This window comes from Nannospalax galili, unplaced genomic scaffold, assembly GCF_000622305.1.
Source record: "Nannospalax galili isolate Female #2095 unplaced genomic scaffold, S.galili_v1.0 scaffold182, whole genome shotgun sequence".
Classification (NCBI taxonomy): domain Eukaryota; kingdom Metazoa; phylum Chordata; class Mammalia; order Rodentia; family Spalacidae; genus Nannospalax; species Nannospalax galili.
Window position 1 is genome coordinate 1,497,663 of NW_008348662.1, and position 19,833 is coordinate 1,517,495.

Sequence of the window (19,833 nt, forward strand, 5' to 3'; positions counted from 1 at the left end):
CTCTGCACATTAATTAGTTTTAGGTCTCTGGGTTAATCACCATCTACTGCAAGTAGAAGCTTCTCTGATGAAGTTTGAGAAGTGCACTCATCTGTGGGTACAGAGCTAGGTCATTAGGAGTCAGTTTAATACTATGTCTATTTAGTAGAACAACAATGGTAGAATCTCTCCTGGGGTCTATGACCTATCTAGCCACAGGTTCTTGACCCCAACAATGGTGCCAGGTATGGGTTCCATCTTGTGGAGTGGGCACTGACTCCAATCAGAAAATAATTGGTTACTCCCATAGCATTCATGGTACTATTGCACCAGTGGGCACATTGTGAAAATGGCCACCCAACCAAAAGCAATCTATGGATTTAATGCAATTCCCATCAAAACTGTAATATAGTTCTTCACAGATATTGAATAATTAATCTTAATTTTCACATGGAAACACAAAACAACCAGGATAACCAAAAGTATACTGAGCAATTCAAGAACTCAAAATACCCATCACTGATTTTAAGCTATACTACAAAGCTACAATAATTAAAACAGCATGATACTAGCATAAAAACAGGTACATTCATCAATGGGATAGAATCAAGGATGTGGATAAAAGTCCAAGCACCTATAGCTGAAGAAAAGAAGCATCTTCAACAATGGTTTCTGGTCAACTAGAAAACTACATGTAGAAAAATTAAACTGTTCTTGTCTCTCACCCTGCATAAAACTCAATTCCAAACGATAAGAATTTGAGTTACAGATGGTTGATAGGCACCATGTGGGTTCTGGGAACTGAACCCAGATCCTCTGCAAGAGTAGCCGGTGCTCTTAACCACTGAATCATCTCTCTAGCCCCTAAATGCTAATATTTTATCTTTCAATTGCTGAAGAAAGACGTGTTAAAAATCTCCTCTGATGCTAGACTTGTCAGTTTTTGTCTTGTATTTTGACATACATGACAAACAATATCATATCTTCTTCATTAACTGACCTTAGCATTATGAAATGCTCTTTTTTAATCCCTTATAATTATAATGCCCCTTATCTTGGAGAAGTTTTGGTAGTATTAAGTTTTGGTAGAATTACATCTGTACCAGTTTTCTTGTGTTTATTGTGCAAACAGAATTTTGTCTTTTTTATCTCAGAGTTTGAACCTATTTGTGTTCTTAAACTTGAAGTATGGAGTCTATAGAAAGTAGATAGCCTTGCTTTTCAATTTATTTTGTGTGTGTTTTGCCTGCATGTATGTAAGGACATCATGTGCATGCAAAAGCCTGTGGAGGCCAGAAGTGGCCATTGAATGCCCTGGAACTGGAGTTATAGACTGATGTTAGCCACCATGTGGGTGCTAGGAATTGAAACTGGGTCTTCTGTAAGAGCAGCCAGTGCTCTTAATCACTGAGTCATCTCTCCAGCCCCTGGCAGTCTTGATTTGATAGGCCAGTCTGACTTTTTTGTTTGTTCGTTTAGACTGGAATTTTTAATCCATTTACCTTTAATGTAGTCAATGCACCTAGATTTAGATTCACAATTTTTCTATTTGTTTTCTGTTGATATAATCTGTTTTTTGTTTCTATTCTTTCTTTGCTCCATCTTAAATGTTAATACACTTAAAAAATTTCTGCAATTATTTTTAAATAAGCTGCTGTTCAGCAGTTATTTATAATGACTTCTTTGGCATTACACTATGAATTTTATCTTTTTTTTTTTTTTTTTTTTTTTGGTCTTTTTGAGACAGGGTCTCCCTGTAGCCCCAGCTGCCCTGGAACTCACTATGTAGACCAGGCTGGCCTTGAACTCACAGAGATCCGCCTGCCTCTGCCTCCCGAGTGCTGGGATTAAAGGTGTGTGCCACCATGCCCGGCTATGAATTTTATCTTATCATCAGTCTACTTATATGTGAAATGTAAGAATCTCACCCTTTATACTATTTTTCCATATATTTTATTTCTTTGTAAATCAAAAAATTCCAAAAAAAGTGTGTATTTCTTACATTAAGCAATTTTTATACATTCATATATTTATCATTTCCTATGACTGTCTATTCTTTTCTTGTATGTCGGAGCTTCTAACTGATATTTTTACTACTCAGCTTGACAGATTTTCTGTCATCTATTATCGTGCAAACTTACTGCAAATGAATTCCCTTGGATTTTGTATGTCGAAAAATAACTTATTTCACTTTCAGTTTAGAAGGCTATTTTTGCTTGACTTAAGAGTTCTGGCTTGATAGTTCATTCCCTCTTTTTTTTCTCTTTTTGTCTTTCAGAGCTTTAGGGATGTTTTCACAGTGCACTGTAGTGTCTGTGTTTGCAATGGTAATTCTCCACTTAATTATGTTATTATTTCCCTTGTATCTCGTGTGTCATTTCCTCTGAAGCTTACTTCAGTTCTCTCTGTGGTTCCAGGGTGTGGTTTAATTTGTATTTGGGGTTTGCTTTTCACTCAGTTGAAAGTTTTTTCACCTATTATTATTTCAAGTACTGTTTTCTGGTTTATTTTCTCTCTACTCCCCTTTGGATAATTCACGGAATTAGCGTATCAGGCTAATTGATATTACTCTAATTTCACCTAGGCTCTGCTCATCTCACCTAGTAACTGAGTAATTTCTGTTGATCTGATATAAGTTTACATATCTTTCTTAGTCTTGTCTTTTTTGTTCTTCCTTTAACATCCAGTAAAACTTTCATTTCAAATGATGTATTTATAATTTCCAAAATTTTCATTTGTTTTTCCTTAATCCTTTGTGTTTTCCCGAGATTAGTTCTTTTCAGTAATGGTGACCACGTTTTTCTTTGTATTTTCAGACACAAAAGTTGTGTTAAAATTATTATCTGGGAGCTGAAGAGATGGCTCAGTGGTTAAGAACACTGACTGTTTTTGCAGAAGACCCGGGTTCGAATCCCAGCACCCACATGGCAGCTAACAGCTGTCTGTAACTCCAGTTCCAGGGGATCCGACGGCCTCTTCTGACCTCTGCAGGCATTGCATGACACGGGTGCACTTACCTACCATGCAGGCAATACACACATACACATAAAAATAATAAAATATTAAAAAAATTATTATCTGACAAACACTGAAATCTAGAGCACTTTGGAGTCTGTTACAAGTTGTGATTATCCCTATGTTTTCATGTATCTTTTAATTTTTTATTAGATACTAAACATTGTGGATAATGTGCTACAGAGATTCTAGATTCTGTTTTCTTCTTTTAAAAAGTACTGACTCCATGTCAGGCAATTATTTTATCTGATGTCTGAATTTGTGGATGCTTCTTAGTATTACACTTGTCAGGATATTTTGTATTTGCTCTAAATTTAAATGTGACTTCTTTTAAAAAATACTTAATTTTAAATTATATGTATGTGTATATGCCTGTGTGTGTGTGTGTGTGTGTGTGTGTGTGTGTTGCCTGTGGAGGCCAGAGGAGTGCATCAGATCCCCAGGAGGTGGAGTTACAGGCAGTTTTGGTCCCCCTGATCTGGGTGCTGGGAACCTATCTCAGGTCCTCTGCAAGACCAGTACACTCTCTTAACTGCTCAGCCATCTCTCCGGCTTCAAAGGCGATCTCTTTAAAAGTCTGATCTTTCTGGGCTTAGAAAACTTTAAGTATTTACTTAACACCTCTATCTTGGGTGAGATTTGAACTCCCAACTCTGCAGGTAGCAGATGCAGGAAGTAGGCAGCAGTTGAAATCTCTGATGCTAATTTTCAGCTTTCTAGTTACTGCTTCCTATTGTGCTCACTGGTTTTCTCCCCACATCTATGCAAATCAGAAGTCATTAAAGTATTAGCTGTTCTTGGAGAGGATCAGGGTTTGACTCCCTGCACCCACATGGCAACTAACAATGGTTGGTAACTCCAGTTTCAGGGGAATTTGATTCCCTCTTCTAATCTCCATGACCATCTCACAGCACGGGTACACTTACATACATGCAGGTAACGCATTCATATACTTAAGAAAAAATAAAGAAAAAACTCCTGGGGAATCTCTTTGCTATGGCTTTCTCCTTTATGAAACATCCTCCCTTAACTACCACTTACTCTCACAATTGGGAACTATATCCTCTGCCACTTCAAGCCACTACACATGTTGGTTTTCTCCTTGAGTTCTAGCTGTTTTGTTGTAGATGGGGAAGTATCTTGAGGAAAGAGGTTTTACAAATCTCTTCTTTCAAGGATCAAATTTTCTATACTCTGCTTAAAAAATTAGACTTCAAATAATTTTGCAATAGCAACAGATGGGGAGTTACTCTACATTCTTCCATCATTAATGTAACTGAAAATTTTTCAGAGACATTTATGGCATTTTTTTTGGTTGTGTGTAAAAATTAAGTTATTCCTTTCATCTTTAAATTTTTTTAAACATTTTATTGATTGCTCGAGATTTTCATACAATGTATTTTGATCATACTCAGACCTCCTCCCCATCTCCTCTCAGATCCACCCTCCTCCCTATCCCCACTTCCCACTTCATGGCCTCTATTATTTATTTTTAAAGCCTATCTAGGCTAAATTGTATTCCCCAAATGCTCTTGGGTATGGGTCCATCCCCCAGAGCCTGGTCAACCTACCCAGTGTCACACCCTTAAAGCAAGCTAACTTTTCCTCTCCAGCAGACATTAATTGCCAGTATGTCCTCAGCTAGGCTGGGGCTTCTTTCCTACTTCCTCCTCCATGCTGGGATTTTGTCTGGATTGGGCCTTTTCAGGTCTTGTGCATGCTGCCACAAGAGTGCTAGGAAGCAGAAATCAAGCTTTGGGGTCAACAGCAATCTGATCTCTCCATGTTTGTTCTATGACTTACATATGTAGTGTCTTCAGCTATAGGCTCTTACTGTCAAGTTCTGAAGGACAATCAAGAGCAATAGCAATAGCCAGTATTGTTTGAGGGTCTATGGGACCTCCCTGGTCATCAACTCCAAAAAACGGAGTCCATTCATGGCACTGAGCTTTTCATCTCTTGAAGCCTTGGATCATCAATCCTGAAGGATCCTCAGGTATTTCCCCAGACACTCTGTCCTACTGGACAATGCATGTCTAAAACTAATCATAATTGATATCCTGTTTTTAAAGGACAATGAGGAAAGATGCTTCTTTGGGAAATGGACAGGATCTTGCTCTCTATCTCTGCCTTCTCACTGTCCTCCTGGAACTCACTATGTATACCTGGCTGGCTTGAGCTTGTCCCAAGACGTAGGGATTATAGTTGTGCAACACTATGTATGAACCAACTTCATACTACGATTTAAGTCCATTCAGTCCCACAGAGTCCACAACTTTGCATCTGTTTTATTTAAGCTCTCTCCCTTTGTCCAAGCCTCTGAAATCTGTACACTCATGTTTCTGTTCTGCTGGCTGCTAAATTCTGATTCAGAATCATTCCCTTTCCTAAGTCTGAACTTTAGTGTTACGGATTGAATTGCTCCTTCCCCTGTAAATCATATAGTAAAGTTCTAACCTCCAGTAATGTATTGGTCATTTTTATATAGCTGTGACCAAATACCTGAAAGGACAAACTTTAAAGAGGAGAAGTTTATTTTGGTGCAGTTTCACCTGGGTTCAGTTCATAGCTTCTTGGCCCCATGAGCTTTGGCAGAACTTCATGGCAGTGGGAATGTGTGGCAGAGAAGATTCTCACTTCAGAGTAGACAAGAAGCAGAGAAAGGGACAAGGTACCTCTAAGGATTTCTCCTCTAGCGACTGTCTTCCTCTACTAAGTTCTACTTCCTAAAGTTTCTAAAGCCTTCCAAAATAGTGTTACCAGCTGGGAACTAGGACAGGAACCTGGGCGGGATACTTCCTATTCAGACGATAACTAACACTTCAGAATGTGACTTTGTTTGAAAATAGGATCTTTTTGTTTTGGGGAAGGGTTTCCTTGTAGCCAAAGCTGGCCTGGAACTCACTACTTAGACCAAGTTGGCCTCCATCTCATAGATATTTGCCTGCCTCTGCCTTCTGAGTGCTAGAATTAAAGGTGTGTGCAACCATGCCCTGTGAAATAGGATCTTTATGGAGGTAATCAAGTTAAAAAAAATATACATGTATGTATGTGTATTGATAGGTATATATATGCACATATGTGTGTAAGTATGTGCATTTAATACTGTCTACAAGAATGTCAATGCTACCTGGGTCTAATGCATCCTGATTTTCAAGCTATTTATCACACAGTGTTCCTCTCACCTAAGCATAACAGAATGACTGTGAAAAGGCTCTGAGAGATTCCAAGTCCATAATTCCTCACTTTTAAGAGCTCCTTGCAACCTCAGGTTTTATTTTTGTTATCTGTAATTCAAGAGGTAACATATGAGGCAGGTGGATAAGCACTGCTTTGCTTGGAGAGGCAGGGATGTGGGGTAATTTTGTACCTCCAGAGGGCTTAAATGTAGCTCCTCGCATAATTTGGTCATTTTTGCACATAATAATAAGGCACGGAGCAGTGGAGACCCACTTTTTCAGGGAGTGGACGCTTTAGAAATACGTAAGGCAAGGAGGGAGGAGAGCATTAACAGCATGTCAAGCTGCATTGGTAAAAATCAGTGCCTGCTGAATGTTATTTGAAAATATGTAAAATTAAGTATAAATGCAAACAATTTTCCAGTATATTTTCTATGTTCTTTCGTGTCTATAAAATAATTTTGTTAATGAGAACTTGAAAGACTGTTTCTACAGTAATTAATGCTTTTACTAACTAACAAGCAAAAATATGACTTACTCCAAAACAGCTTACATTCTAGTTGTATAAATTTTCACCCAGTCCGAATGTTCAACCTTTTCAAAACTAACTTTTTCAGGGACTCTACCCTTTTCAGTTCTCTAGAACGCCTCCAGATGGCATTAAAACTCTTCTCCCATTATAGTCTACAATACATTTAAAAAACATTAGCACTATTTAATAATCTAAGACCAGTCATATTTAAAAGTATTTCATGAGAAAATTCAACAATGAAAATAGACATTTCAGGGCAACATCCTGAGAACAACAAACCTATAGCCATTTCTATTATAAAAACATACAGCTATCCTGTGTAAGATAGAGTAGCTCTCTAGATAGAAACATCTTACACAAAATAAGAACTTAGTATTGTACCACAAACTGATTCCTAACAAATAGCATTTTAAAAGATTAGTAATAAAAGCACTGTTCCATGCACAGATACACTCGCAAGGTCTGTTTGACAATAAGAAAACATATTTCATTCCCTGAAGGTGGTAAGAATAAACATTTTTAAAAAGTAACTGATGCCTTTGGAGCCAAAACAAAGTCATTTATTCGCTTCTTAATTATTATAATTAAATATTGGTACTTCAGATGTTTTTTGATCCAGGGTCTCTCATTGGCCTGGAGTTCACCAAGTAGGCTAGGCTGGCTGGCCAGTGAGCCCCAAGGGTCTGCTGATCTCTACCTCCCCAGAACTCGTACATATTACAAGTGTGGGTCACGTGTCTGTTTTTTTTTTGTACGTATACCGGGGATTGAACTCAGGTCTTCATGATTGCAGAGCAAGTACTTTATCAACTGAGCTATCTCCCTGGCCCTGTTACATCAATTTGGCATCATATTAATCTTTACAAACGTGAATTTTTTTCAATACCAAGTAAGAAAAATGATAAACCACTGAGCAAGGAGCTCCTTTTATAAGTGCCTTTTCTCATCTTTAAAAAAGTGCTTTATTTAAAAACAAGCTCTTGAGATTGCAGAGGTACCATCACTGTACTTTTCACGTATTTCGGAGGAGATACTGCAGGTGCCAGGCTTTTAAAATGACATGGGTACTTCACAGGTATATTGGGTAGAATGTCCCCCAGTCTGTGTGGAAAATTCGACAAATCTTATGACAGTGTTTAAAGTCTCCAGTCAAATTTTAAAAGGCGAACTTTCATCCCCCTAGCACGTTCCATCAAGTCTTATTCTATTTCTACTTCATAAAGAACATTTGCATTTTCAAGATTCCTTTTCTATGCTGAAGCATAAAACCTTAAAATGCATCTGCACCCGAAAGCATTTAAAAAGGCATTAGGTAAAAAGAGAACCACGGGTCTCCCTCCATTATGATCAGTACTATTACAAGATATTTGCACTGTTTCATTTTATAAGGTGTATTAAAGAACAGTCATCTCTGAGAGAGAAACATGAAAGACACTTACGATGTATTCGATGTACCATTGTCTGGACTCTCTGGCTCCGCATCACCTTTCTCTTAAAAAGGAAGTGGAGAAAAAAATACCAACATGAGTCTTGCAGTCTTTAAGATTTAAGAGAGATTAAACGTATTTCTATGCTCCTATTAACAAGCTTTCAAAATGTGCAGCAGGAGGCTTTTAAAACATCTTTTATTGTTTGAGAACCAAATGTGAAAAATAATTTTGCCTCTGCAATGCAATTGCCCAGGCACAAAGCCTTGAGTAGGTACCAAGGAGCTATCTGCAAACAAGTAGAGACGTGGAGTGGAGAGCTTGCCAGAAGATAAATATCTTACAGATGGAATCAGTTTATTTCCACTACATGTTATAGAAAGTTGAAGGAAATATACTCATTAGCATTGTACATCCAAAGCACTCTGAACTTTGATCCCTCCTGCTAGTACAAGCCAAATGTTGAATGAGAACTTGGGGAAGGGGGTTTTACAGAACACTGAAGCTGTAGTCATGACATCTACAAGAATTAGACCCTATGGAGAACTCCAGCAGCAGGTTCTGGGGCTCCCAAGTAACAGCAGACTAGGAGGATGTAAACCAGAAATCTTTCCTAAATATCTTAAGAGGGAAGTAAAAGAAAAATTCTGTGGGATGTGGTCATTGGGTTTCATGGGTTTTAGTTAGAGGAGTCTGGAAGCTGTCCACATCCCAAGTGTTAAGGGAAAATTCTTTCACAACAGGCATGAGGTAATCCCTAATCCTGGACCAAATGGTAGTTTGAAACCTGCATCCTCATTTTGGAAGAAGCTTCTCTGGATTTCCTGATGGTTGAGGATGGAAAGGGAAGGGGTGCTCATGATCTGGGTACTGATGACACTGCAGTGCCAACAACTGAACAAACTCCACAGAAAGCTTTGAGTTGCAGGAAGTGGGCCTGGTGGCAGTATCTTTCTTTGCTGTGCTTTCAAGTCAGGTCTGACACCTTCCAGGATCCTCTGCTGCTCCTTAGTCTCATTCGTCTAAGTGCTAACCATGGTATGATGTTCCATATGTCATCTGCCAACATTGGCTTGTAGTCATCTCATTTTAGGAATGACCTCCTGGATTACATAATAAATACATCCCCCAAATATGGTACAAACTGAACTCAAAAGCACGCTTTATATTTTCTTTTAAAATATTTTGTTCATTATTTTTATTTTATGTATATGAGTATAATGCCTGCATGTATATTAAGTGCACCCATGTCGTGCAATACCTGAGGAGATCAGAAGGTTTCAGATTCCCTGGAACTGGAGCTATGGACAGTTTTTTGGTGCCATGTGGGTGCTGGGAATCAAACCTGGGTCTTCTGTGAGAACAATCAGTGCTCTTAATCACCGAGCCATCTCTCTAGCCCTGACACTTTATATTTTCTTATAGGAAATTAAACAATTGTGAGAAAGAGAAGATAGTTATATATATCATCTCAGATATAAACTCTGTTCTGGGTGTCTATTGCACCAGAACACCCATAGGAATGACATTCAGTCTAAAGCCCAAAGATAGTATATAATCAGATATAACTCTGTATTGTGTGTCTACTGCAGCAAAACATCCATAAGGAACAGGCATTGAGTTCAAAACCTGTCATGAAGGAGAAAACAACAAAAAAGCCACAAAATGTATGTTGATACCAAACTGACTAGTCAGGGCCCCACTCAAGTGAAGCCATGTTCAGATGAAATTAAATGCAACAGGCTGTACACTTGCTGTAATGCTCTTATGTTTATATTAGAATTTGGTCTTCTGGGTAGAGCTGTGGTATGATCATTTAGGAAATATGTAAGGTCTGGTTAACTGTCTTGCATATTGGAAAATAATCTAATTTAGTATTTTCCAGAATCATTTTTCAAGAACAACCATCATTCCTGCTATAATCCCAAAATAGAGAGCCACAGCACCTGCATTATATAAGACAAAAATAAATGAGGGCTTGATTTTTCTCAAATAAATTGATTCTCCTCTTCCTCCCCTAAATTTAGAGAAACTGGTTACTTTCCCCAGGATAAAGCTGCCGGCAGTTACACCAATATACCATTATGATCAAGAATATAAAACAGCAGGCTCAGCAGTGCTAGATAGCAAACATTTCCAAACAATTTATGTCAGAAAACAAGGAATCAATAAGGTAAAGGAAGACCTTGTTTGGATGTCTGAATAAACGTTTTACCTTGACCAATAATGCTGCAAAGTAGCCTGCAGGCTGAGAGACTGCAGGCTGGATTGCACATGGGATGTGGGGGCTGCAGGCATCATGGGCTGGCTTCAGCATAGGTACAAAGCTGCAGCTGATTATCTCTGCTCTTAGCAGCACTTATGTTGTGGCAACAGGGAAAACAGAATAGGTTCTGGCAAATAGGAGGGGCAGCATGGGGCCAAATGGAACATTCATATGAAGTCTGAATTGAGTACTCTCAGCAATGTCAGTGCTGATGATGAATTAACCTTTCTGGGGAAAGAAGTTCAGGATTAAGACAGGAATCACAATTTTTATTGTTTTGCCTTTTAGGAAGAAAAAAAGCAAATTCACCCTCAACATCTTTGAAATTTTAGGTGATGCAATTTCTGAAGGTAATCTGAAATGTTTAAGGGCATATGCCACAGAGAATCATAGCCTCTTTGCCAGGACCCAAGGGAAAGCGACCAAGGTAAAGGAGAAAGTTCTCAGCATGAGTTTACTTGGGTGATCGGAAGATGTTTCGTTGCATCCCACAAAGAGGACTGCTGGGAGTCATTCTCTATCTCAGCTCTTTCATAATGGATGTCACCACCCCTTTCTGCACTGCTCATTAACAAGCTGGGTATAAGAGACAGGCCTTAGGTACAGTGTGGTCATATAGATAGTGCAAATGTATATGTGCCTATACAAATCTATCTATCTATCTATCTATCTATCTATCTATCTATCTATCTATGAATCTATCTATCTATCTATCTATCTATCATCTTTCTGCTTTATATTTTATTTACTTATTTGGGGGACCATGCATGCCATGGCAGGCATGTCAGAGAACAATTTGTGGGAGTTGGTTCTCTCTACCATGTGGATCTTGGGGTTTAAGTTTGGGTTGTTAGGCTTGGCAGCAAGCACTGCCACCTGCTGAGCCATCTTGTAGGCTATCTGTCCATCTATCCATCTATCCACCCACCCACCCACTCATCTATCACCTGCCTACTCATCTGCCTATGTGTATACTATACATGTATTTTCAGTTACACATGTGTCTTCTGATGCTCTGTCACTAACATGGAAAACAAAAGAATCTGGGGCTAGGGTCAGCTCAACAGAGTTTTAAGATGCAGTCACTACTGAGTCCAATATAGTTTGAAATAGCTTGATGACTCCAACACACCACTTAAGATATTACAATAGCTTTCTTTCTAGCAATAAATGTACCGAGGACTTATACATATATGTCTGGTATTCTGCCTGGTGGGTGTACAGACTTCAAAAAGGTAATTCCCACACTTTCAACACACTGAGTGCATTGGTGTATCATGGTAGCCAACAGCAATGTCCTAGAGAAGAGTTTTGAAAAAGGAATTAAAATAGAAGTGTTTTATGTTGAACTTTGCTGCAGAGGAAAATTTAGCTGTGCTGTAACTTTTCTTCATAACTATATTACAAGTAATTCATGTTCATGGGAAAAGAGAAATTGAGCAGTAAAGAAAAATAATTTTGCTTGCTTTTGTTTTAAATTTGGTTAGTCCTTCAATTATTACTCTAAATACTATACTATTTTTTTATTTAGATGTATCTACTCTAGACAGTATCTATTATCTTTATTAAACCTCTATAATTTTCATTGGTTCAATTATTACTTTCATTGTCTATAAGGTGTATGTCTAACTTCAAGTATATTTACTATTTCTTCCTTCCCAAGGATATGAAAGATTTATAGAAACTGAAGAAAAACCAGAGCATAATCTTCTATTTCTTATTAATCAACTTTTTTATACTACATAGGGGGAACAGGCTCAGGCACCTATCTTTTCTTCCCAACATTTCCCTTTGAAGTATAAGGAACTATACCTTTATTTTTACATTGCTAAGATTTAAAATACCTATATTCTGTTCAATCACTATTAATGAGCCATCATCATTAACATTGATTTAGTCAATGATTTAATCTTTGACTTGTGTATAGGTCAATTAGGGAACATATAAACCAATAATGAGCATTTATAGCATAATACAAATATCAGATATTGAAAAACAAAGTAGTTAAGAGTTGACCTGTACAGAAGGAAATACCCCTCATACTGCATGAGGCAAATGCTCCTGGCATTTATGTCACATGGTCTTGACTCTTCCCTTCCATCACAATGTGGGTTAGTTTGCCTCAAGAAAAGGCTAGGCCTTTCCAAAATATTGTTAAGTACTGTGCACAGTTAATTCATAAAAATGCATATGCATCTGAAATGAGTATAGATCGTTTTAAAAAATTAAAATGACCCAAATGTGAAAATACCTTCCAGGCCAGGAAATTAAACATTGCGAAAATGTAATCTAGCTGCCTCCTGAGTGCCCCCAGTGGCTTGCGTCTTCTTTCCAGCCCTTCTGGCAGCTAGCTAATAAGAGAAATCTGTGTTAAGCCTTCCCTTTCTTTTTCAGATAGATTTTTACCACCTGGGTTTGCATTCTTGGTTGCTGTTATTCCTACACTTTCCATGTACTGCACATGTTTTTCCGAGACATACTTTTGACACTCGATACTGTTTTCAGATTCAGCCATCACAATGCATGTAGCTTTCGTGTTACTCAGTCTCACTGCTGTGCAACACTGTGTGTGTGTGTGTGTGTGTGTGTGTGTGTGTATGTGTGTGTGTGTGTATGTGTGTGTGTACACATGTGCATGTTTTGAACATCGTACTATACTACTCGTAGTGAGCATTTAGATTTAATACATTTGCAAATATTCATGGACACCTTTTCTTCTAGATACATTAGGAACTCTGGACACAGGGTTCCCTTTGTCCAGCTTTACCAGGGAATCCTAACATGGTAGCCAAATTAACACTCCCTCAGGGAATACAGAACACCACTCAATATGCAAACTAAAGCTACTTACACTCAAACTTTTAACATTATTTCCTAGCTTGACGTGGAATGAAATTTCACTGTGATATTGGCATGTCTCTAAGTACTAATGAGGTACAAACTCTGTACCTGCTCTTTTGTTTCGTTTATTTTTTAAATTAATTTTTATAAATTTTTTTTGAGCTTTTGTAATTTTATACAACAGTTCTTAAGCAAATTTAGGCCCTCTCCTTTTTAGTCTTTTTGAGACAGGGTCTCCTTGTAGCCCTAGCTGGCCTGGAACTCACACAGATTCACCTACCTCTGCCTCCCAAGTGCTGGGACTAAAGGTTGCACCACCACGCGTGGGCTCATTTCTTTTTTGTTTTTAAAGATTTATTTTATTTTTGTTTATGTGTATGTATGTGTCTGTGCATGTGCATGTGTGCAGACGCCTCTAGGAACTAGAAGAGGGCATAGATCCCCTGGAGTGAGACTTACAGGCAGTTGTGAGCTACCATGTGGGAGCTGAAAGTTGAACTCAGGTCCTCTGGAAGAGTAGCAAGTACCCTTAACCATGGAGCCATCTCTCCAGCCCCCCACCTTGTGTCATTTCTTAAAAAGTTTTTATTCATGTCAGTTACTCATATGAACTCACAGCAATGGTGACAGCATGCACAAGTCCTGTGCAAGCTCCAGTGGAAGGACCCACACTGGAGAACATATGGGGATTCAAGATAGACTCTATAGGCTTTATTATACAGACAGAGTATATTGACATCAGTGGGGGGGGATGTGGGGAGGTGTGGGTGGGAGAGGGGATATAAATGTCACCAAATTATATTATATGGAAACCACAAAAATTCAGTAAAAATGCTAAATTTTTTATCACTAAAGTACTTTATTCTCTAAAAACATTAGTAGCTTTTTATCACCATAAACACAAATAATATGCCTAAATAATAAAAGATGTGCTATCACTGTCTTCTAAAAGTGTGTTTTATTAGTTTAAAAAAATACCTAAGGTAAATTTTGTTTATGGTAGAGGATAAGAATTAATTTCATTTTTTCTCCCATACCAAGTACTCTGGGATGAGACGCCTGATTCACTCTCTAGTAGGAGTCCAGTTTCTGTGTATTGGACACACCCACATTTTCATTCCTTAATTTGTCTATTGTTGCCTTCATTACCTAGCTCTGATATTTTTATATTGGTAAGACAGGGTTCCAACCTCACTCTTCAGGTGGGCATTAGCTATTCTTACCCTTCACTGTAGAAATCTGAGAATCAGCTTGTCAATTTCCATTAAGTTTGAACTTAAATTGGCCTGTTTTGAATCTACCGATCAACTGGAGAGAACTTATATCTTCACACTATTGTACCTTCTAATCCACCTGCTGATGGTAGTCACTCATTTATTTAGGTCATCTTTAGTATTTCTCAATAGTGTGTAATCTTCTCCACTGCAATCTTACATGTTTTTGCCAGATTTATTATTTAGAAAATTATAAATTTTGATGCCAGTGTCATTTTTAAGCTGCATTTCCCACCTTTTATTTTGATCAGGAAAATTCAATTGACTGTGTATAAAGCATTATTAAAATTTCTTATTGCAGTAATCCACCTGTAGGTTTTTCCAGTCTTCTATTAATATACACATGAGTCCATCATTAGAAGAAATGTTATGATTTTTCATTTCCAATGAACATATCCTACTTTTTCTTAGTTACTGACTTGATCAAGGATTTCTGATATGGGTGGATCGATCTTGAACTGGTGCTTTCACCCAATCTTTAGGGGAATGCTATAAACTCTTAAACATTAAGTAGTATGCTTCTTAGTGCTGGAATTAAAGGCGTGCCATGGCATGTGTGTGGAGGTCAAAAAACAACTTATAGGAGTTCTCTCCTTCTACCATATGGGCACTAGAGATCAAACTCAGGTTGTTAGGCTTGGCAACAAGCACCTTTACCAACTGTGCCATCTTGCTGGCCCCATATTTTAATTTTTATTACTTTACAAAATAACAATGTTTTCCATATAATCAATATTGTTCAATATTTTCCCATTAATATCTTTGTTTAATCCTACTTGTCCCTCATATTTCTTCCCAAATAAGTATACCTTTTTTTCTTACAATTTCATTTTCTTAGGGTGTACTAGTCGCAAGCTCTACCAGCTTCTGTTTGAAAATGTCATATTTATTATTTTTTTTCAAGACACAAAATACACATTTGACAATTATTTTCCCTCAGCTGAGTGAAGTTATAATTTCACTGTTGGTTGGCTCTCACTACTGCTGTATTGAGGTCAACTGGTAGCTTGTTCTTTTTAAATTGATCTATTTTTACTTTATGTGATGTTTGTTTTGCTTGCATGAATATACGTGTGCCATGTGTGCACTATTCCTGAGGAGGGCAGAAGAGGGTATTGGATCCCCAGAACTGGAGTTATAGATGGTTGTTAGCTATCATATGGGTGCTGGGAACTGAACCCAAGTCAACTGGAAGAGCAGCCAGTGCTCTAAACTACTGTGCCATCTCTCCAGACTTGAGGGTTTTTTCTTTTTCTTTTCTTTTGCCCTTTTGAATTTATTAAAGGGTATTTTGAAGTATTCCTGTCCTTTGTATTCTGCAATAAAGTCGATACGCAAATTTCTTTTTATTTATCCTGCTTAGTATTTATTGACTACCATGTACCTTTGGTCAGGCTTCAATGCTGGCTAATTCTCAACTATGACTCCTTCCACTACTGCCCTTTTCTCTACCTGTTTTAGGAATTCCAGTTAGATGCATGTTAGACTTTCTGGCCTCCTTTCCTCGGTGTCTTAACTTCCATGTTCTAGTTTCCACTTTGGCCTGTCTGTTCTGCTTTCAACATAATTTCTTTCTTTCTTTTTTTTTTTTTTTCTCATTGCAGCTGGTTTGTTAGTTAGTTTGTTTGAAGCAGGGTCTCCCTGTAACCCCAGCTGTCCTGGAACTCACTGTGTAGACCAGGCTGGCCTTGAACTCACAGAGATCCGCCTGCCTCTGCCTCCCAAGTGCTGGGACTAGAGGCATGCGCCACCACGCCCGGCCTCAACATAATTTCTTAAACTCACTTTTCCAATTCATTAGTCTTCTGCTCAACAACGTCTAGCATATTATTAAACCTGTACAAGGAAATTTCCATTTTATTTTTTTCAGTTCCAGAAATCCAACTTAGTATTTCTTCAGATTTTCTTGCTCTTTACTACTTTTTCTCTTTTCTTATATTTCTGCAAGTTAAAGACTCATTTTCCAGACTTCAAATTCTAACACCTGACCACCATTGTGTCTTGTGTATGGTCTCTTTTTTCTAGTTACATGAAGTGTTTTTGATTGACTGAGTTGCTCTTTTTCTTGGGGATGCTATTAATTTTGATGATTAGTAATTCTCCTCCCATTTTTTCTAGTACGTGCATTAGCTGGACTTTGACGTTGCTACCTTGACTCATTTTTCTTTATCTAAATTTCCTTTCATGTTTCCATCTGTGCTTCACAAAACAAAAAGCTTTTCAATTGTATACACCAGATTTTAGACTTTATCTATTACCTACTGCTTTTATGAAATTCTATTACTTTTTATTTTATTGGCCATGTCTGTAATTGTTAATTATTCCTTTATTCAGCAGCTACTTCTTTGTTATCAATCTATTTGCTCTTTTTATTTAACATGATCTCAAATCTTTGAAAATAGCAATCCTACAAACCTTCCCTTTTCTTTGCCTTGAATTACCTAGATTTCCCCTGGGGCCACTCCTCCTTTTTGGTGTTCACTCTGTGCATGTGTGTGAACAGGTCAGTTAACAGAGATAACATGTGGATTTCATGTCAGAACACTTGATGGAGTTTTCTAGCAAGCCTATTGCTTGTGGGGAAAGGCTGGTGTGCTGGCTGGAACTTCACTAGAAAAGAGAGGCCTCCAGGCAAGGGGTGGGTCCAACACCTCCCTCTGTTCCCCCATCAAAATGGGAGATACTGGGGGCTGGAGAGATGGCTCAGCGGTTAAGAACACTGACTGTTCTTGCTGAAGACCCAGGTTCGAATCCCACATGGCAGCTAACAACTGTCCATAACTCCTGTTCCAGGGGATCCGACAGTCTCTTCTGTCCTCTGCAGGCATTGCGCTACACGGGTGCACTTACCTACATGCAGGCAATACACGCATACACATAAAATAAAAATTATAAATAAAATATTAAAAAATGGAGCTACTTTACTTTGATTATGCAAAATCCATGGACAGTTCAGCTGCTGAGAAAAGGTGACTCTTCTTCCAGCACCTATTTATGTCCACGTTGAAGATCTGCATTATCGTGGGATTTATCCTGTTTCTCTCTAGAAGTTCTAGTCAACTGATCATCCTTTATTGAGCTTTTTGAAAAGCAATTCAGACAGAAAGCTCTATCTGAGCATCAGCCAGCATGAGGACAAGGGGAGGGACATGGAATGGTGCAGGTGTCTGGTGCAGCAATCCACACCTGTTCTGCTGGGGTTGAAAGCAGACCTTACTCTGGGATTCCCAAGCACCGCCCCCCCCCCCCAAATACTTACTTCTCTTTGATTCTCTTTATTTTGTCTAGGTTATAACTTTATATTCTCTTTACTTTGTCTAGGTTATAACTTTATATTCTCTTTACTTTGTCTAGGTTATAACTTTTGCTGCTCAGAAATATTTTTTTGGTAGAGGCCTGTTTCCCAGAAACCCAATTAAACTTCTGGCTGGCTGATGGCATTCTTTCTAGTTTTCAGGGCAGATTTAACCCCATTTACAAAGCTTCACAGTCGTTGGGTGGGAAGGGAGAGGAGGACGTGCTTAAGTTCAACCTGCCACCCAAACAGGCATTCTCACAACTTTAAATATGTAGAAATAAAATATACACAATACATACAATGGCATATTTAATTCCTTAATATTATAAAATAGAAGTCTATTAAGTACCAAGAAACTTGTCATAGAAGAATTCTTATAAAAATCCCTCACTGGTGCCTGTGTTCCCTGAAAGACCCACAGACGATGGGATAAGTGATTCTCTGTGCCATGGTGCTGTTGGCCCTGCCTCTGATCTTTATCTGTGCATAAATTTGGGGGGCTTCCCAGTACACCGTGTGGACATCTTTCCCCTCAAACTCTATTGTTTCACAGATGCTCAGTGGATGAACCTCAGTGTCACAGACATATTAGCTCAGAGTGACTTTTATCACTATAGCGTTCTAACTAGCAAAGGGTGTTCCCAGCTCACTGGCTGCTCATGAAACCGACAAAGCCCAGGCTTTATGAGTGTGGTTTTAGGACATGAACAGGGTAGCTTATGCATTTTTAATGCCCCAGACAACATTAATAGCAATTTTAGTGCCAAATAGGAGAATTAAAACTCTACTTCATGGAGTGTTTGTCTCTTTGATGACAAAGCTCATGTGTTTCATTAGCCACAGTTTCAAAAAGGAAACTACTTCCTACCCAGCCTAGCCTAGCCTGTCTATTTCTGGAAGAGGGCATAGTATATTTAGCAAGTGTGACTTTTCTTCAGAGTCTATGTTAATTTATTGGGAAGTCGTCTGACTGGTTTTCTTTGCCTATTCATTTTCTTTTAATTTAGAAAACTCATTAAGTGACTTAAAAAACTTTGTTTTCACATATACTAGGGACCAAAGAAACATGATGTTCTTTTCTTCTAGAATCAGTTAGAAATATACAAATTCACGTTTTGGCCTCCTCTCTCTTGAATAGGAGCATTCAGGGTCACAGTGAGTCTGCCCTATTTAGGCAGTGACCAAAACTGACTTTTCTTTTTCCTCCTCACTTGATAAAGTGCTTTCAGTGACTTTCTGTTAAACCCCTCATTGCACCCCCTCCACATAAATTTTTAGAAAAGACTTTCTTACTTGGATTATTGTGTCCAGAGGATACAAGTTGAGAGTCCTGAAATAAAAAAACAAGATATACCAATTACATTTCTTACTTTGATTTTACAAGCCAAATCTGAGAATAGGATACACAACCAGCCATTCAGCATCCATTCTCTGCTCCTACCTCTACCTGCTACTATCATGAGAAACATGTACATGAATGTGCTTGTTAAACAGTGTGGGAATAGACTTGACAATCACTTATTTTCTATTTTTGTTTCACTGAGGTGACAGTCACATAATACAAAATAAACATTGGAAATGAAAACCTAAGTGGTGTGTTCACAATGTTGTACAACTATCATCTCTACTAGTTGCAAAGTATTTCCATTATTCCATCAAAAATCCCTTCCTCATTAAGCTGCATCTCCTCACCCTTCACTCCTGTCCCCAAATTCTATCTGTGTCATTGACTTTTATATTCTGAGTATTTCATACACAGTATGTGACCCTTTCCGTTAGGGTCACATGATGCTCTGGAGGTTCATTATTGTTGGAGTGGTATCAGTAGTTTAGTCCTTTCCCTCTATCCTTGACTCTTCACTTTCTTCTTTTTAAAAAATATTTTATTTATTATTTTTATTTTATGTGTATGAGTGCTATGCCTGCATGTAGGTAAGCGCACCCATCTCGTGCAATGCCCGTGGATCACAGAAGAGGCTGTCAGATCCCCTAGAACTGGAGTTATGGACAGTTGTTAGCTGT

At 38.2% G+C, this 19,833-nt stretch overlaps 1 protein-coding gene across 1 annotated transcript in view; it reads right to left on the minus strand.

Annotated features, from left to right (window-relative positions):
* Aff3 (AF4/FMR2 family member 3) overlaps positions 1 to 19,833 on the minus strand; it is a 544,092-nt gene that overhangs the window by 151,964 nt on the left and 372,295 nt on the right. The window contains exons 8-9 of the mRNA XM_008845867.1: positions 19,105 to 19,141; positions 8,145 to 8,196 (exon numbers count right to left, since the gene is read on the minus strand). Of these exons, the coding sequence (XP_008844089.1) occupies positions 8,145 to 8,196; positions 19,105 to 19,141 (89 nt within the window). The remainder of the gene's footprint in view (positions 1 to 8,144; positions 8,197 to 19,104; positions 19,142 to 19,833) is intronic.